Source organism: Cetorhinus maximus, chromosome 14 (genome assembly GCF_964194155.1).
Source record: "Cetorhinus maximus chromosome 14, sCetMax3.hap1.1, whole genome shotgun sequence".
Lineage (NCBI taxonomy): Eukaryota > Metazoa > Chordata > Chondrichthyes > Lamniformes > Cetorhinidae > Cetorhinus > Cetorhinus maximus.
The window spans coordinates 104,382,220-104,400,827 of NC_135892.1; the positions used below are offsets into that span (position 1 = coordinate 104,382,220).

The 18,608-nt window shown below is 47.4% G+C and overlaps 1 protein-coding gene across 6 annotated transcripts in view; it reads left to right on the forward strand.

Moving 5' to 3' along the window:
- The window catches only part of smyd3 (SET and MYND domain containing 3), a 732,860-nt gene that overhangs the window by 593,424 nt on the left and 120,828 nt on the right, over positions 1 to 18,608 (forward strand). For all 6 annotated transcript variants that reach the window (XM_078557395.1, XM_078557396.1, XM_078557397.1 and 3 more), the window contains one exon: positions 10,274 to 10,376. In XM_078557395.1, the coding sequence (XP_078413521.1) occupies positions 10,274 to 10,376 (103 nt within the window). The remainder of the gene's footprint in view (positions 1 to 10,273; positions 10,377 to 18,608) is intronic.

An 18,608-nucleotide genomic window follows, 5' to 3' on the forward strand; every position in this document is an offset into this window, starting at 1 on the left:
TTGGCGTTGGGGAATCTACTCTCAGGCCCAGATTTTCAGAGTCGTGGAGACTCCATGGCGCATCCAGAATGGCGCCGGGAGCTGGTCGCCATTTCCGATAGATTCTGTATGGGTCGGCAGGGGAATGGGGGTGGGTTGTGACTCTCACGTGAGGAAACCCGAACCCAGCAGAGCCATTTGACCTCAGTGCCAAGTTCAAGCAGACCCTTCTTCACAAAGTAAGAGCCTTAACCCGCATTGTGGGAGTCACAAATTTTTTGAGTCAATGTAAATTTTTTTTTTATGGGTTGTGGGCATCACTGGCTAGGCCAGCATTTATTACCCATCCCTAATTGTCCTTGAGAAGGTGGTGGTGAGCTGCCATCTAAAACCATTGCAGACCATGTGGTGTAGGTACACCCACAGTGCTGTTAGGGAGGGAGTTCCAGGATTTTGACCCAGCGACAGTGAAGGAACGGCGATGTATTTCCAAGTGGCTTGGAGGGGAACTTGCAGGTGCTGGTGTTCCCATTTACCTGCTGCCCTTGCCCTTCTAGATGGTTGTGGGTTTGGAAGGTGCTGCCTAAGGAGGCTTGGTGAGTTGCTGCAGTGCATCTTGTAGATGGTACACACTGCTGCCACTGTGTGTCGGTGGTGGAGGGAGTGAATGTTTGTGGATGTGGTGCTAATCAAGTGGGCTGCTTTGCCCTGGACGGTGTCAAGCTTCTTCAGTTTTGTTGGAGCTCCACACATCCAGGCAAATGGGGAGCATTCCATCACACTTCTGACTTGTGCCTTGTAGATGGTGAAGAGGCCTTGGGGAGTCAGGTGGTGAGTTACTCGCTGCAGGATTCCTAACCTCTGACCTGCTCTTGTAGCCACAGTATTTATATGGCTAGTCCAGATCAGTTTCTGGTCATTGGTAAGCCCCAAGAAGTTGATAGGAAGGGACTCAACAATGGTAATGCCATTGAATGTCAAGGGATGATGGTTGGATTCTCTCTTATTGGCGATGGTCATTTCATTGCGTGGGGCAAATGTTACTTGCCACTTGTCAGCCCAAACCTGGATATTGTCCAAGTCTTTCTGCATTTGTACATGGACTGCTTCAGTATCTGAAGAGAATGCTTGTGAAGGGTAGATAGGGTCTGTGGGACTGTCAAACTGTCAAGTTATTTAAAACCCCAGCCCTTTAAATTAAAAAGAGAACAGCTTGCCCTGTGTCAGTGAATTGAAGAAAAATCTGCGCTTCCAGTTTCAATAGATGTTGACAAAACCCTAAATGTTATCATTATAGTGCTTTCCATAACCCATCAGTATCACAGTGTGGGGGTGGGGGGGGGGAATTGTCAGTTCACAGTTTGATTGCCAGCTCCAAAAAGTTATTAAAGGATGAGCTGTCTTTAATGTTCGGTTATGAATACAAATGTTTGTTTTTATAAGGGAGCAAGCACTTTGAGGGATTTCAATGTACTGAATGGACTTTCATGAATGAGGGTTATTTTTATTTAGCCAGCACTGTAATAAATAGTTAGAACTTTATCTTATTCCATCTCAGAATGGCTTCTGAGGTCTGTCCATGGTGGATATCGGGTGAGTTGACATGGAGGGCATAAGATGGTGAGTGGGGTGGTCGTGGATCGGCATGTGTTTGCACAGGGGCTATAGGTGCCATGGGGATGAGTGGGGAGTGATGAGTTAGCACTAAGTTGGCATAGGGGTCAGAAGGGGCCATGGAGATCAGTGTGGGGCATGAGTTGGCATGGATGGGGCATGAAGAGAGGGAGGGCTAGAGGACCTAATATTGAACAGCACAGCTGGACCAAAGTCCCAGAGAACAGAGGTGGGTCTTTTAGCCAGCCAGCCTCAGCACTCAGCAGCCTCCTGTGACTGGGGAACGAAGATCCCACCATTTGGCTGCTCTTTATCCCGAGACGGATGTGATGAGCCGAAAAATTTCCCGACCCTGTGCACCCGCCTGGGAATGAAAATCCAGGCCTGAGAGGACTTACCCTGCAACTTGACACCCCACCCCCCCTCCAACAAAGACCCAGCATTTGCCTGTCTCTGACGGCGTAGCCGAGACTGGGGACTCGCCAAGTAGATGAGCACAGACACACAGGCCTCCGTTTCATCTCCCCTTTGCCGGAGTCCAGGGTGAGATTTTGAGTAAATGGCTTTGCAGAATGTTTGCTGCATTCTTGCCTGACGACAGTGAGCTGGGACCGCTGAGCTGGGGGGGATCACATTGCAGCAGGACCTCTCTGTGAGCTGCTGCAGTGTGGTTGCACCATGAAGTACTTGTCCAGCCAGCCTAGTCAGTGGCGGGACTTGGAAGACTAGACCCATCGCTGGGGCTGGGATGCTTCACACACTCTGCAAGTTAATGCTTTAGCGGACGGAAGCCCTTAAACCAGACAAGCCGTGACCAGACACCCACACAAAGTTGAATTCAAAGATTCACGGAATTGTTACAGCACAGAAGGAGGCCGTTCAGCCCTTTGTGCCTGTGCCAGCCCTCCGTAAGAGCAATTTACCAAGTGCCACTCCCTGCCTTCTCCCCGTAGCCTTGCACGTTCTTCCTTTTCAGATAATGGTCCAATTTTCCCCTTGAATGCCTGGATTGAACCTGCCTCCACCACACTCTCAGCCAGTGCGTTCCCAATCCTAATCGCTCGCTGTCTGAAAGTTTATTTTTCTATCATTCCGCCCTGTATTATTCAGGCTATTTGGTCATCCAGCTGCCATATTTTGGTCACAGTTGGTGCAATGCAAGAATAATCTGTAAGATGCAGCAAACTTTCCATGATTACTGGTTCTTCAAACTAACCCATGAATCCACATAGTCAGAGCATCCTACTCGTCTGCTAAGAAATGCACACTGCCCTTCTCCGAGAAGCACGCTTACTCACTTAAATAAAAACAAAAAACTGCAGATGCTGGAAATCCAAAACAAAAGCAGAAACAGAAATACCTGGAAAAACTCAGCAGGTCTGGCAGCATCGGCGGAGAAGAGCACAGTTGACGTTTCGAGTCCTCATGACCCTTCTAAGGGTCATGAGGACTCGAAACGCCAACTGTGCTCTTCTCCTCCGATGCTGCCAGACCTGCTGAGTTTTTCCAGGTATTTCTCTTACTCACTTAAGGCCAGGAAGTTGGGTACAAGATTGGCCGTAGCCAAGGCTTAACTCTAGTGTGTGTAGGTTTAAAGGAGGAGTTTAACCGATGCCTCTGACCTTACCGTTACTTCTCCAGCTCCAGTTTTCCTCCTCATTGAGGCGTTCACTGGCGGAATGGGAAAGCATTCCAAGCCCCGACAATCAGTCTCGTCCCCTAGGTCCCATCATAGAAGCAGACTGCCCCTGATTTATTACGGACTTGCCCATTGTCAAGTCCTCTATTCAAGGCGTTCTCGCTGATATCACTGCGATGAAGACTCTGCTTAAATTTAGCAAAATAAACCCCCCACTGAAATAACGAGAATGGAGACATCCCAAAGGACCTTTCAGCCAATGATGTACCCTGTGAGGAAGGAGAGATACTAAAGTCTGAGTAACTGCGACCAAAGGCCACTTTCGGATGAGACATTAAACCGAGGCTCCATTTGCTTTCCCAACTGGGTGGAAAAGATCCCATAGCAGTATTTCGAAGAAGAGCAGGGGCATTCCCCCCCCTGTATCCCAGCCAATATATGTTTCAAGTAAACCTTATGAACAAACTGATTGTCTGGACATTATCAAATTGCTTTTTGCGGGAGCTTGCTGTGCACAAATTGGCTGCCACGTTTCCTACGGCAGTGACTGCACTTCAAAAGCACTTGATTGGCTGGAAAACATTCTGGGACATCCTGCGGTTGTGAAAGGCACTATATAAATGCAAGCCCCTTTTTATTCACTAAAATTAGCCACTTGGAGCTAATCCAGTAACAATTAGCGATGAGAGACTAATTATCAATGAAGGGATTTGTGAAAAGCAGGCTCATGATATTGATCCTGTTACGATCCAGTTAGGGACTAGTAACTTTTTTGTTTCAAGTAGGCAAAGTTTGAAATCCCAGTTATCCACTAACACAATAAAGCTACAAGATCCCACGGTTTCAAATAAACAGAATAAACTTTACAAAGTCAAGAAAGTGAAACAATCTACAATATCAATCTTATACTCTAACATTCAGAATTAACATGAGGTAAATATGAATTAACAGGCAAACCGCAGTAGAACACACCACACTGCACATTGAATGGCAGGTGTGACCAAGACAGATCCCACGGATTTCTCAGCAACCCACACTGACATTAATGACCACTGTGAGTTACAAAAATCTTGTTAAAACTCTGTCTCTCTCTCCTGAGGGATTTCAACGGTTCGCTTTCGAAGAATCTCTGAACCCCCTCAAATTCCCGCCCCGATTCGGACAGCCTCAGGAACTGCTCTCACCTCCCGATAGTTCAATCTCTCTTCCTGAGACTGCATTCCACTGGATTCACAAAGCTGCACTCTTGCCTTTTAATGACCGGCGCACTTCGCAGACCACTAGCTTCACTTATCCGGCACTACCCCTGGGTTTCTGCGAACTCCAGTCTCCCGGCTGCGCCGAGCTGTAAATGGCTCCCAGGGATTTTCCTGAGCTCTAACTGCCTGAAGCCCGCTGACAGCAAGACCTTCTTGGTACAGAGGCTCTTGCCCTGCTGCAGAACCCTCAGACCAATTGAAACCAGCGTACGTTTTAAAGCTTAAACTTTCAGGGCTCACTGAATGCTTTTAAACTAATTTAGCTCTAATTCCCAAAACAAAACATCTCTCTGGACTGCACTCCTTTGCAAAGCAGTGTAGACATCGCGTTTCCAGTTCTCCAGCTAACGAAGCCTAGCTGCAGTTTAACGGCTCCATCTCTTCTACCCTGACTCTGTTAAGCATGGGGTAACCTCTTGAACTGCCATTTTCTTTTTGGGTGTTCCTGTAATCTCTAAAGCCCAGCATTTTAGTTACTTTGCCTTCACAATGACGCTCTTCCCAGAACTAAACATCACCGCTGAAATATTAACACGAACCATGAACTGGGTATTCCAAATCTGAGACGCATTCATATCAGTGAGAAAAATGCGTGGTGAGGTATTAGGTGTACAAGCAATGTTCAGTACATGGGGTGGATTGACAGCGCCATGCATCCTTGATCTTTAAGGCACACACTGCACGCGTTAAGCTTATCAGTTTTGTCCAGTATGCGGTTTGCTGCATCAATCAGAAACAGGAAAATGCTAGGTGCAAATAAATACAGGCCAAATCAGCGGGCAAGTGTCCTTATCACTGAGGTTGTTGTTGCTACTTAAGCCTCAAATTCTCTCCCTCTCTCTCTCTCTCTCTCTGCTCCTTAAGGCACATTGCTGCACACTGAAATCCTTTGTTATCGCAGCTATTATGTAAAGAAGGAGAGGGAATTTGTATTTACACAGTGCTCCTAATGAATTCAGCAGCGTTAAGCCTCAGTTAAATGGATTACATGGATTTTACTGTTTGGGCTTTAGATAATTAATGGCTGCTTTCAATTCTAATTGACAGAATATAAAATGCCGTTTGTAACCTACACTCGCAAGGGATGTGCCCTATATTTGGATGTGATTTGCATACGAATGTGGTTCTGGAAAGTGGGAAAGTTACTGAGATGAAGCAAAACTCAGTCACGACTGGCCTTAAAAAAAAAACACCTTGCGCCTGAACGAATGTGGCTTTTCCCTCCCATATCACACCCATTGACACATGGTGCCCGCATCGAAAGGGCAACCGGCCCTCCTTCGATGAATAAAGAATGGTAGGGTCATGTATAGACTGCTGCTGTTTGTGTTTGCCAATGGCAGCATCCTGCCCGTGTACAACAACAACAACAACAACTTATACTTACACGGCACCTTTAACGTAATAACATGTCCCAAGGTGCACCGCTTGAGCATCACAAAACAAAACGTGACACTGGGTCACCCAAGAACCGGATGACTCAAAGAGGCAGGTTTTAAGGAGTGTCCCAAAGGAGGAAAGCAGGGTAGAGAGGCAGAGAGGTGTAGGGAGGGAATTCCAAAGCTTAAGGCCTAGGCAATTGAAGACATGGCCACCCAATGATGGAGTGATTAAAATCAGGGATGCCCAAGATGCCAGAATTAAATGAGCGCTGATATCTGGGAGGGTTGTGGAGCTGGAGGAGGCTACAGGGAAAGGAAGGGGCTGAGGCCATGGAGGGATTTGAAAAGTTTAAAATCAAGGCGTTGCTTGACCGGGAGCCAGCGTAGGTCAGCGGGCACAGGGGTGATAGGTGAACCGGACTTGATGTGAGTTAAGACACAGGCAGTAGAGCTTTGGTTGCCCTCAAGTTTACGGAGAATAGAAGGTGGGAGACCAGCCAGGAGTGCGTTGGAATAGCTGAGGTAACAAAGGCAAGAACGAGGGCTTCAGCAGCAGATGAGCTGAGGCAGGGGAGAAGCCGGGTGATGTTACTGGTGGCACTCATATGAGGTTGAAAGCTCACCTGGAGGCTGAATGTGATACACAGTTTGCAAACGGACTAGTTTAACCTCAGACTGTTGCCAGGGAGAGGGATGGAGACGGTAGCTCGGGAACAGGGTTTGGAATGGTGACTGAAAACGATTGCTCCAGTCTTCCCAATATTTCACCGGCGGAAATTCCTGCCCATCCAGTACTGGACATGGGAATATGGGAGAAGCAGTCTAATAACTCAGCAACGGTTGAGGGGTCGAGGGAGGTGGCGGTGAGGTAGAGCTGGCTGCCGTCAGGGTACGTATGAAAACTTAACGCTGAGCCGCACATTGCGAGGGGACGGGCGGGTCACCCCGGAAGCAAAGCAGGCGCGGAGTTGACTCCACTCCACACCAGCCCACCCCACCCCACAGCCATTATGCACTGCGGGCGGGCTGAATAGGGGCAGTGTTGGAACTTCCGCCCCTCACCGAGGAGGATGCCCTGCCCTCGGGAGCTGCCGGTCAATCCGATTGGTGAGCAGCTCCGGCATTCCCGGCAGCACCAAGAGCGCGTTAGTGGGCGCTGCCAGGGCTGTAACCAGGGACAAGAAGGAGGATCCCGGAGCCAGAGAAGTCCGGGGTCTCAGGCAGGGAGGGTTCGGGCAGTTTAGGGAGGAGTGTGGGAGGGCGTCAGGATGGTATGTTTTGTAGAGCAGGCAGCTGGATAAAAAGAGGGGTACTTTCTTAGGGGAGGGGGTGCCCCCTGATGCGCTAAGGCCCCCCCCCCCTCTTCCACACTCCTGACAATAGTAATCCCCACTTCCTTCATGCCCTCTGAAAAAGTTTTATTTAGAAAAGCATCCTGCCTGTTCCCGCCCAACTGCCGCATGGGCAGGGTATTGTCGGGGTCAACTGGCTACTTACGCTCAATGAACTCCAAATTATTTATTTAAATATGGCAGGCGGGCTGCTGAGTTTGGCGCCTGCCCGCACCCTGGATTGTGGAGGTGAGCTCGGGACTGGGCAAGAGGGAGGAGGGGTGAGCACCTGTCCTATTTTACGTGTCCCCCCACCTCCCACCTCCCCCCACCACCAAAAACATGCCCGGATGATGTTGCCGGAGCGCAGCATGCAGATGAGAAATAGGAGGGGGCCTAGGATAGATCCTTGGGGGGGCACCAGCAGTAACGGTGCAGGAATAGGAAGAGAAGCCATTGCAAGTTCTACTCTGGATACAGTTTAGATAGATAATGAAATCGGGGGAGAGCAGTCCCGCACAATTGGAAGATGGTGGAGAGACATTGGAGGGGGATGGTGTGGCCATCCAGGTCGAAGGCCGCAGACAGTTTGAGAAGCATCAGGAGGGATAGTTGGGTGGTCGGCACAGGGTCAAGGGAGCAGGAGGTGGGTCTCAAGGACAAGATGAGCTAAGAGAGGGCATGAGAGGATGTCGGAGAGACATTGGGGAAAGATGCGAGTTCAGGGTTAGGGCAGGGGAGCCACAAGAGGAGGTTTCGCCAGCTGGGCTACTGGAAGGAAGGGATGTGGCAGAGTCAGCTGATTGGATGGTCTCTTAGTGACAAAGAAGCCCATGAGGGTGGAGGAGGCAGGGAGAGGTGTTCAAGAAGACGGTTTGTTGCAGAGAAAAGAAGCCAATATGAATAGGTTAGGTCGTTCACAAATGTTCACAACAAACCGCATTTATGCAAAGCCCTCAACTTGGCAAATTGGCCCCTGGAACTTTCAAGTTAAAAACGTGCAGCCCCCCTCCAATAGCTCAATGAATTTATTCCGTGAGTAATGGGAGCGCGCAGAGGGAGAAGTTCAGTGCCCGGCCTGTGTAGAGTTAGTGAGTCTCAGACACACATTGAAAGTGGCCTCAGGGTCAGACAGTGGAGAACCAGCCAGGGCTTCTCCTCAACCCTGGAGTTTATCCACATCTACTGGAAGGTCACCTCTGAAAACAGAAAGTTCTTGCATTTATGTAGTTCATTTCAAACCATCCCAAAGGGAGTGAAATACTTTTGAAGCATAGTCACTTTTGTAATGTAGGGAAGAGTCAGCCAATATAAGCACAGCAAGCTCCCACAAACGGCCATGCGATAGTGATGAGGTCATCTATTTTCTCGTGATCTTGGCTGAGGGATAAATATTAATATGAATAAATAAATATAAATGTTGCTGTCCTTTGACATAGTGCCATGGAATCTTTTACATTTACCTAAGTGTTAGCTATGTGTAAGAGCTACTGGCAGGGGTGCAGTGCCAAGTGTTGAGGCGCTGGAAGTCTAAGAAAATGTGTTGGCCATATAATTTCTAAATTTACAATTACGTGGTTTTGTTATGTATTAATCATTTAAGTTCCCAAAAGTCAGTAAAACTATGCTTTTTAAGTTAAAATATTAGTGCCCCACTGCCACTAAGTTCTTTCTCACCTCTCCCTCCAAAAACCTCCCACAGCCCCCAACCCCTCCCCCAACCTCCTCTCCACCCATCCCCTAACCTCCCCAACACCTCCACCCTCTCCTCCAACACCATCCCAAACCCCCAACTTCCCAAGTCCCCCCACCCAGCCCCCAGCCCCACCCCTTTCCCCCCCAACCTCCCCCTCCACCCCAATGCCCTCCAATCTCCCCAACACCCCCACCCACTATCCCCCAAGCCACCCTCTTCAATCCCCCACGAGCTCCCCTCTCCACCCCGCAAGCCCCCCTCTCCAACCCGCAAGCCCCCCTCTCCAACCCCGCACCCCCACAACACCCCCCCTCCCCACTTCTCAAACTCCCCAACCCCCGACCCCAGCAGCAGGGCAGTAATGGTCCAGACAGACTGGTTTGAAAATATCAGAACTCGCAGCCTGAGAGTTTGGATTCTTTTACAGCCAGTCTGCCAGGTCCGAATCTCCGGCCGCTCAGTGTGGATGACGGGCGCTCCGTTTAAAACTCTGAGCCCAGGTCCCCCTGAGCCCCCGGGCCGCAGTGTTTGGAACTGTTTGCGCGGCCTCCTCCCAGACCCTGGTTAGACGTTCCGGAGCGGCACTCTGTTGCACTCAGCAGCGCCGCACCCCGGGCTGCTGGGTGCTAGGAACGAGAGCCTGCCCCATCCCCCAGTGCTAACGTTCTTCATGTTGATGAGTGCAGGAATTCACCAAGAGAAACAAACTCTGAACAGATTGTGCACTCGCTTTGACATCTTTTTGAAGGTTCCAGTTTCCTCTTTTGGCTGAGCTCTGAATGGTTGATTTCTCAACACTGCTTTGATTATTTCGTCCAAAACCATCTGCTTGTGCCCAGCTTCGCCAGCCTTTCAGGCACTGTCACAGTGAAGGCTTTTATCAAAACCCAAGATCCACCCACCTGAAAACCCAACCATTTGCTTTGGAATGTGTTGGATGCTGAAGTGGGCACCTAGAAACAGAATCCTGAGACGATAAGCTGTCAGTGGCGAACTGAAGATTTGCATTTGGCCGTGTGATAATGATTAACGTTGCGACAATTTCCTTAGGACTTAAAAAAAAGCACACATTTTATTCCTGATCCGGGAGAGACAGTTCATTTATATGTTGTAGATAATCGTGACTTGAGTACAGCATTTTGGGAGATTTTGTACACATTTTATTCCTGATCTGGGAGAGACAGTTCATTTATGTTGTAGATAATCGTGACTTGAGTACAGCATTTTGGGAGATTTTGTTTTTGTAACATGTCAAATTATTAAAAATATTTTTTGAGGGATTTCGTGCGGCCTCCAAAGACTGTTAGGCGTTCTGGAGGAAAGTGCACAGAGGTTGTCAGAATGAACTAATGTAAATGGTTGTCTCTTTATAGCATGTCTCTGCTGAACCACAGCTGTGATCCAAACTGTGTGATTGTCTTTGAAGGAAAACAGCTCCAGCTTCATGCAGTTCGACAGATTCAAGCCGATGAGGAGGTAATTTATTACCTGATGATATCTACAAGTGAATGCGTTGATCGGACCTCAGCTGCTGGGTAGCTCAGTGTGCACCCAGTCCCCTTCACCCATCACCCACGTGCTTGCTGACCGACATTGGCGCCCAGCCTGGCCACACCTCGATTTTAAAATTCTTCTCCTGTATCCAAATCCCCTCATGGCTTCTCCACTTGCCACCCCCACCTCCCCACCCACCGAACCCCATCTCTGCAACCTCCTCCAAACCTACAAGCCACCGAGATCTCTGTGCTCCTCTGATTCAGGCCTCTGGCACATCTCCAGTTTCCTTCGTTCCATCTTTGACAGCCAGGCCTTCACCTAGGCCCTAATGGACTTTGGGCGTTTAGAACAACAATGACTTGTATTTCTATAGCTCCTTTGAGGTAATAAAACATGCCAAGGAGGTCCACAGGATTGTCATGAAGCAAGATTGGACACTGAGCCACGTAAGGAGATATTAGGACAGATGACCAAAAGCTTGGTCAAGTAGATAGGTTTGAGGAGCGCCTTAAAGGAGGAGGGAGAGGTAGAGAAATTTAGGGAGGGGACTCCAGGGCTTAGGTCCTAGGCTGAAGGCTTTAACATAATTATTTGAAAACTATTAAGCAGATGGCCAGCAGATTCTGACACCCTGTTAAGCACTCCGATTCTCCATATGTCCAGGATGGGTTGTGGAAACGCTCCATAGTTTGAGGGTTTGGAATCGTTAAACAGTTTATCTCTTTCACTTCCTTTGACCTCAATGAATTCTGGCTTGCAGCGAGGAGCAGTATAATTACAACCGTTGTTAACTAACAATAAACAAAACATCACCAGCGATGGCCACAGCATCAAAATTAAAACTCTCATACTCGTGAAAATTATTCAATAATTTTTATCACTTTATGGAAGTGGATATTCAATTTAAACGGGTGCCACAGGGGAATAATCCACATGACCCTGCAAAACTGAAGAAGGCCAGCACTTTCCAATTCTGCTTTTCCAATATAGGCCACCTTTCACTGTCTCTGCTAGAACGCCACCTTTGATTTAGTTCACATTGTCAGTGGTTCCCTCACCGATATACAACCCGTATCTCTCACTTCCTTTGTAATACACCCACCTTTTGTTTTACAATCTTGCTTTTTGATTTTTTTGCGTGTGCCAAGAATAGGCTAAGGAGACGTTTTGTGTTGTGTTATCTGTGTTAAATGCTAATACATGTTTTTTCTCATTTGGTTGTTTTCCCTGTAGCCTAAGCTTCAGGTCAAAGTTTACTAACTTATGCCACAAACACAACAGATATGACTTAATATGTCAGTAAAGTGATACCCTCGGGCAGTGTGGCTATTGAAAAAGCTCATCTTTCTGGAGCAGACTTGCTTTCCCGGGGTTGGGAATGGTGTGTGTGCGAGTGTGTGTGTGTGTGCATGTGCGTGTGTGTGTACCCGTGTGTGTGCGTGTGTACCCGTGTGTGTGCGTGTGTACCCGTGTGCGTGCGTGTGTACCCGTGTGCGTGCGTGTGTGTACCCGTGTGCGTGCATGTGTGTGTGCGCATGGCACTCAAGATGAAGAACTTTTCACTCTCAATGTTTCATCTTTAATGTCCACAGAGACTTTTGTGTGTTTGACATGGAAGTCTGAACAGTGTCTTGATCATTTAACCATGGGCCCTGTTACAATAATGGTCATGATCACACTATCACAATTAAATCGCACTGCGACCAGTAGGGAAAGTGTGTTTTATACAATCATTATGGAATCAGACTGCACAGAAGGATACCATTTGGCCCATTGTGCTTAGGACAGCTCTTTGAAATTGCTATCCAATTAGTATCCCCCCTCCCCACCCCCTGTCTTTTCCCCCTAACCCTGCCATTTATTTTCCTTTTCAAGTATTTATCCAGTTCCCTTTGGAAAATTCCTGTTGAATCTGCTTTCCTTTCAGGCAGTGTATTTCCAATGATTATAACTTGCCATGTAAAACAATCTCATCACCCCTCTCTGGTTCTTTTGCCAATTATCTTAAACCTGTGTCCTGTGGCCAGTTGAAACAGCGTCTTCTTACTAACTCTGTCAAAACTTTCATAATTTTGAAGGCCTCTATTCAATCTCCATTTAACCTTCTATGTTCTAAGGAGAACAATCCCAGTTTCTCAAAACCTCTCCCAACTGAAGTTCCTCCAATCCTGTTACCATTCTAGTAAATCTCCTCTGTATCTTCCCCAAGGCCTTGGCATCCCTCCTGAAGTGTGGTGCCTGGAATTGAACACAATACTCCAGCTGAGGCCTAACCAATGATTTAGCATAACTTCCTTTGGCTTGGTTTTAAAGGTCAAATCCCGGGAGTGCTGCAGCTTGATAGTGCAGCCTCACTTGGTAGTAAGCAGGGATTTCTCCGCACATTTGATTCAACCTGCGAAGCCTTAATGATTCTTCCTGGGAGGAGGGGGAAAGGGGGCAGCGAGTCTCTAGAAAGCGCCTTTCCTTGCTTCTTGGCATCCATTTACAGATCAGCCACGGTAGAGGGTGGGAACAGGTTCCTACCTCTCAACTGTAGAATCAATGAATGATCCCTAGACGGGGCAAAAAAAACCAAAATATCAAAAGTAGTGAGGAACGACATGTTGGGAGAGGGGGTGTTAATCTCATCAATTACATTGTTAAGATTAAGAGAAACAGGTGATGGGTATTAATTGTCTTCGAGCACATATAAATAAGGGATAGCTAGGCATTGGGTTGAGTGAGAGGAGAGTTGTGAGACTGAACAAGTCAACAAAGTCTTGGTTTCAGCTTCACCAATCGGCTTGGACCTTATTAACATGGGGTGACGGGGGAAGGTTAGCAAGAGGTCCCACCATGTTAAAGTATTTGAATGAAATTTCCGCAGGGCACTATTCTAACAAGAAGTGGCTTTGTGTTTCCATTAAGGCAGCAGCTGGAGAATTTCCTATTGCACTATCAAGCTCATATGCTGTTATCACACCGTAGGGTTTTGACAGAGCAGGAGGAGTAAGAGTTATTGCGACACAGCTAATGGCCATTCAGCCCGTTGAGTCTGTGCCATCTCTCTGTAGAACAATTCATCAGCCTCGTTCCCCACCCCCCCCACTATCCCCATAGCCCCATAAGTATATTTTTCTCTCGTACTCGTACAAGTTCATTAGAAATCATCAATCGTCTCCGCTTCCAAAAAAATTCTCCCTACATCTCCTCCGCATCTCTTGCCCAAAATCTTAAATCTGTGATCCATAATAAGCTCATGGGAATAAAGCTTTTCTTTATGTACCTTATCTAAACCTGTCACGATCTTGTACACCTCAATCAAATCCCCTCTCAATCTCCTTTGTTCCAAGGAGAACAACCCCAGCTTCTCCAACCTAACCTTGTTGCTAAAATCCCTCGTCCCTGGAACCATTCTGGTAAATCTCAGCTGTAACCTGTCAAGGGCCCTCACCTCCTTCCGAAAGTGTGGTGACCAGAACTGGGCGCAGCACCTCCAGTCTTGCCTTGGTTGAGTGTCAATGATGACAAAACCCGAAAATTGTGACGGAATTTAAAAGCAACGAGCCTCGCTTTGTTTTTATCTTTATAAAATAAATCTCCAAAGCTCTCTTTTACCGGGTGGGGAAGGAGTGGTTCATATTTTCACTTTCCAACCTCTATCACCCTATCTTTAATTGTCCAGCAAATCAGTTATGCAGTCTTTGAAGATACAGTTATTATCACGATAATAATTGGTGGCAGACAGCCAGGCTGTTACTCCCTGCAGTCAAGGACATAGTGAACCTGCCTTTACCTGGCCCTGTATCACGACACACACAAGAGATACCGTGTGATGAGAAGCTGATGGTCGTACTTACAAACAGCTTAATAGCTGGTCACAGCAGTATCTCACCCGTTGCTTTTTGAACTTTTACAGCCTCAGCTATGAATGCAATCGGCGCCATAAGACCATAAGACATAGGAGCAGAAATTAGGCCAATCGGCCCATCGAGTCTGCTCCGCCATTCAATCGTGGCTGATAAGTTTCTCAACCCCATTCTCCCGCCTTCTCCCCGTAACCTGATATTTCTACAGCGAACACCTCAGATTTTGGCTCACCTTGTGATCACCTTTCGTGGCCACAGCAGTGAAGCCTTTTACTGAGGCCGGCCTCTGCTGGCCTCTTGAACAATCTGAAAGCTGGGCATATATTTAAAAAAAACTCAGTGGTTTGTTAGAGAACTGAGAGCCAGTTCGGTTCTTCTCTATACTAGCGTATTTGTTTTAAGAAGGAAGACCTGCATTTACATAGCGCCTTTCATGACCTCAGGGCATACCAAAGCACTTTACAGTCATTGTAGTGTAGTCACTGTTGTAATGTAGGAAACACAGCAGTCAATTTGCACACAGCAAGCTCCCATAAACAGTAAAGTGATAAAACACCCCAGATAATCTGTATTTTTTTGTTAGGTTGGTTGAGGAATGATAATCAGGACACCAGGGTTAACTCACCCGCTCGTCTTTGAAATAGTGTCACGGGATCTTTTATATGCATCTGAGAGGGCAGGCGGGGCCTCGGTTTAATATCTCAGCTGAGAGGCGGCACCTCCGACAGTGCAGCACCCCCTTAGTGCTGCACTGGAGTGTCAGTAGAGATTTTTTGTGCTCATGTCTCTGGAGCGGGACTTGAACCCACGCATTCTAACTCCAAGGCAAGAGCATTGTCCACTGAGTCGCAGCGAGTGTTGCTATTTTCCTGCATGGCTTTCAGCCTCTCCTGTGGGGTACGTACTTGAGAAGCTGGAGCTGCCTTGCAGACAGCACTCAGTTGTTCACAACTCGCATGCCACACTACAAACAGGTCAAAATTACAAAGTCGAGAACTCGAAGAAAGTCAGGACTTTCATGCTAATTTCACGTAAGCCAGAGCTGGAAATTTGTGAACTGCGTATTGATGAGGCAAATTTCCTTCACAGGTAGCGATTAATCTCCGATTGATTCTCAGAGAGACAGGACAAGTTCAGTCCTGTCTCCACAGATTTAAAACTCGGTGAATTTTACAGCACAAGGTTTCCCTCTGGTAATTCAAAGCCAGTTAAACTCAAGTTTAAAAACGATCCATTGTGCTGGAGGATGAGACATTAAAACAGAGGCCCCATCCACCTGCTTGGGTGAATACAAAAGCCCCAATGGCACTATTTCGAAGAGGAGCAGCGGAGCTATCCCTGGTGCCCTCGCCAATACGTGTCCCTCAACCAACATCGTGAAAACAGATTATCTGGTCATTATCACTTTGTTGTTTGTGGGAGCTTGCTGTGCGTGTTTCCTATGTTACAGCAGTGACTACCCTCCAAAAGTACCTCATTGGCTGTAAAGTGCTTTGAGATGGCCAGTAGTCGCAAAAAAGTGCTGTACCGATACAAGTTTATCTTTCTTTCTTCAAATTGTTTGAATCCAGTTGCTGGAGGATTCAAATTTCTGAACCATGAAGTGACTGAATTAACAGACTGCAATTCTGTTGTGATAGAATGTGGTCTAATCTGAACAAATGGTGAGCAAAACTATGGGGAACCTGTTAACTCCTTTAGAAAAAATACTATTTTGTATTTATGAGGCAGCATATGTTTAGATTGAGAAGGTCTTATGGTGCAGTGGGTAACGCCCCTGCCTCTGAATTGGAAGCTCTGGGTTCGAGTCCCACTCCAGGACTTAGTGACCACAGAAAGTGCGTTGATAACACGGCCAACAGGTTGAGTATCAACCTGCAAATCCTTCCAACACGCGTCAGTGGCAGGCGGTAAGCGCAGGAGAGATTCCTGGTCGGCCACGTGATGGAAAGGAAGTTGGAGCCTCTACCGTCGCTATCCATAACTCCAGACCACAACATGCAAAAAAGTGCAAGTTCCCACAGCAACCCGGACTCCCTGAGTGATCTGTAACACAGCATGTGTTTAAGGTGAAGCCTAACGTTGAGGATTTTCAGTCTTTCTGCCTCTATACTCTGTGTCTGCACTATGAACTGGCACAGTAATAATCCGCTCTCGTTATTGCCCTTCGAGCTGGAGCTCTCTATACTGAGTGGGGAGTCTACAACTAGGAGACGTAGCCTAAAAAGTTAGAGCCAGATTTTTCAGCAGTGAAATTAGGCAGCACTTCTACACAAGCAGGGAGGGTAGAAGTTTAGAACCCTCCAGCGGCAGTTGATGCCGGGTTAGTTGTTAATTTTAAGTATGAGATTGATAGATTTTTGTTGACCAAAGCTATTGAGGGATATGGGACAAAGGTCAAAGGACCAAAGATCGGCCATGATCTCACTGAATAGCAGAACAGGCTCAAGGGGCTAAATGGCCTGACCTTCCTCTTGTGTTCCTAGTTTCACCTTTTCATCCTATCACCAGTGGTGCTTTGGGATTTGAATGCAGCCCAGATGGCTGGAATGGAAAACCTCCTCTGTCTTCTGGTGGCCAAGGTTAGATGAAATTGGTTTTCACAGCATAACCCAGTTGCTCGTGGACCGTAGGATCAAACTGACCCTTATTTACTAAAATCAAACATGGACAAGAGAGCTGAACGCCCGAGGTGAGGTGAGAGTGGCTGTCCTTGACATCAAGGCTGCATTTGACAGAGTGTGGCATCAAGGAGGCCTAGCAAAACTGGAGTCAATGGGAATCAGGGGAAAACCCTCCAATGGTTGGAGTCATACCTGGCACAAAGGAAGATGGTTGTAGTTGTTGGTGGTCAGTCATCGCAGCTCCAGGACATCACCACAGGAGTTGCTCAGGGTAATGTCCTCGGCCCAACCAACTTCAGCTGCATCATCGATAACCTTCCTTCCGTCAAAAGGTCAGAAGTGGGGATGTTCGCTGATGATTGCGCAATGTTCAGCACAATGTTCAGTACCATTCACGACGCCTCAGATAATGAAGCAGTCCATGTCCAAATGCAGCAAGACCTGGACAATATCCAGGCTTAGGCTGAAAAGTGGCAAGTAACATTCACGCCACACAAGTGCCAAGCAATGAGCATCTCCAACAAGAGAGAATCCAACCATTGCCCCATGATGTTCAATGGCATTACCTTCACTGAATCCCCCACTATCAACATCCTGGGGGTTACCATTGACCAGAAACTGAACTGGACTAGCCATATAAATACTGTGGCTACAAGAGCAGGTCAGAGGCTAGGAATCGTGTGAGGAGTAACCCACCTCCTGACTCCCCAAAGCCTGTCCACCATCTACAAGGCACAAGGCAGGAGTGTGATGGAATACTCCCCACTTGCCTGGATGAGTGCAGCTCCAACAACAGTCAAGAAGCTTGACACCACCCAGGGCAAAGCAGCCCACTTGATTGGCGCCACATCCACAAACATTGACTCCCTCCGCCACCGACGCACAGTAGCAGGAATTCAACAAGGCTCCTTTGGCAGCACTTTCCAAACCCATGACCACTACCATCTAGAAGGACAAGGGTAGCAGATACATGGGAACACCACCACCTGGAAGTTCCCCTCCACGTCACTCACCATCCTGACTTGGAAATATATCACCATTCCTTCACTGTTACTGGGTCAAAATCCTGGAACTCCCTTCCTAACAGCACTGTGGGTGTACCTACACCACATGAACTGCAGCGGTTGAAGAAGGCAACTCACCACCACCTTCTCAAGGGCAGCTAGGGATGGGCAATAAATGCTGGCCCAGCCAACGAAGCCCACGTCCCATGAATGAATAAAAAAAACCTCACTGAGGAACTGCAAGTCTGGTTGATGTGAGGAGTATAAACTAACAGTGCAGTAGGTGGTGCTGAGATATGAGGGAAGCCATATTATTGGGGCAGATGATACAGAAGACTGGCTGCTACAGCGATTTTGCATATTAGCCTTGCATCTGCAGTAATGTAACTGAAGGCTCATTGATGTTACAAGGGTGACCATTACATCTGGCAATCCCAGGTATCAGCCTTTGTTTGGTGTTGCCACTCTTGACTCTGAGTGAAAACCTTATGAGTTCAAACTTCAATCTACAATTTTAAACATCGCTAACACTTCAGCGCAATAATTACACAAGAGTCTTCTCGAAAAAAGAAACATGTTGTTGAAGCTATTCGTCTTGGACTCATCAGGACAGATGCAAGAATGCCAAATTTCAAAGTGAACAACAATTTATACTGTATGAGAGAAGAGTGATGATTGGTTGGCAAGTCAATTCTAGTCGAGGAATTGCCATGGAGAATGTACCAGGGAACT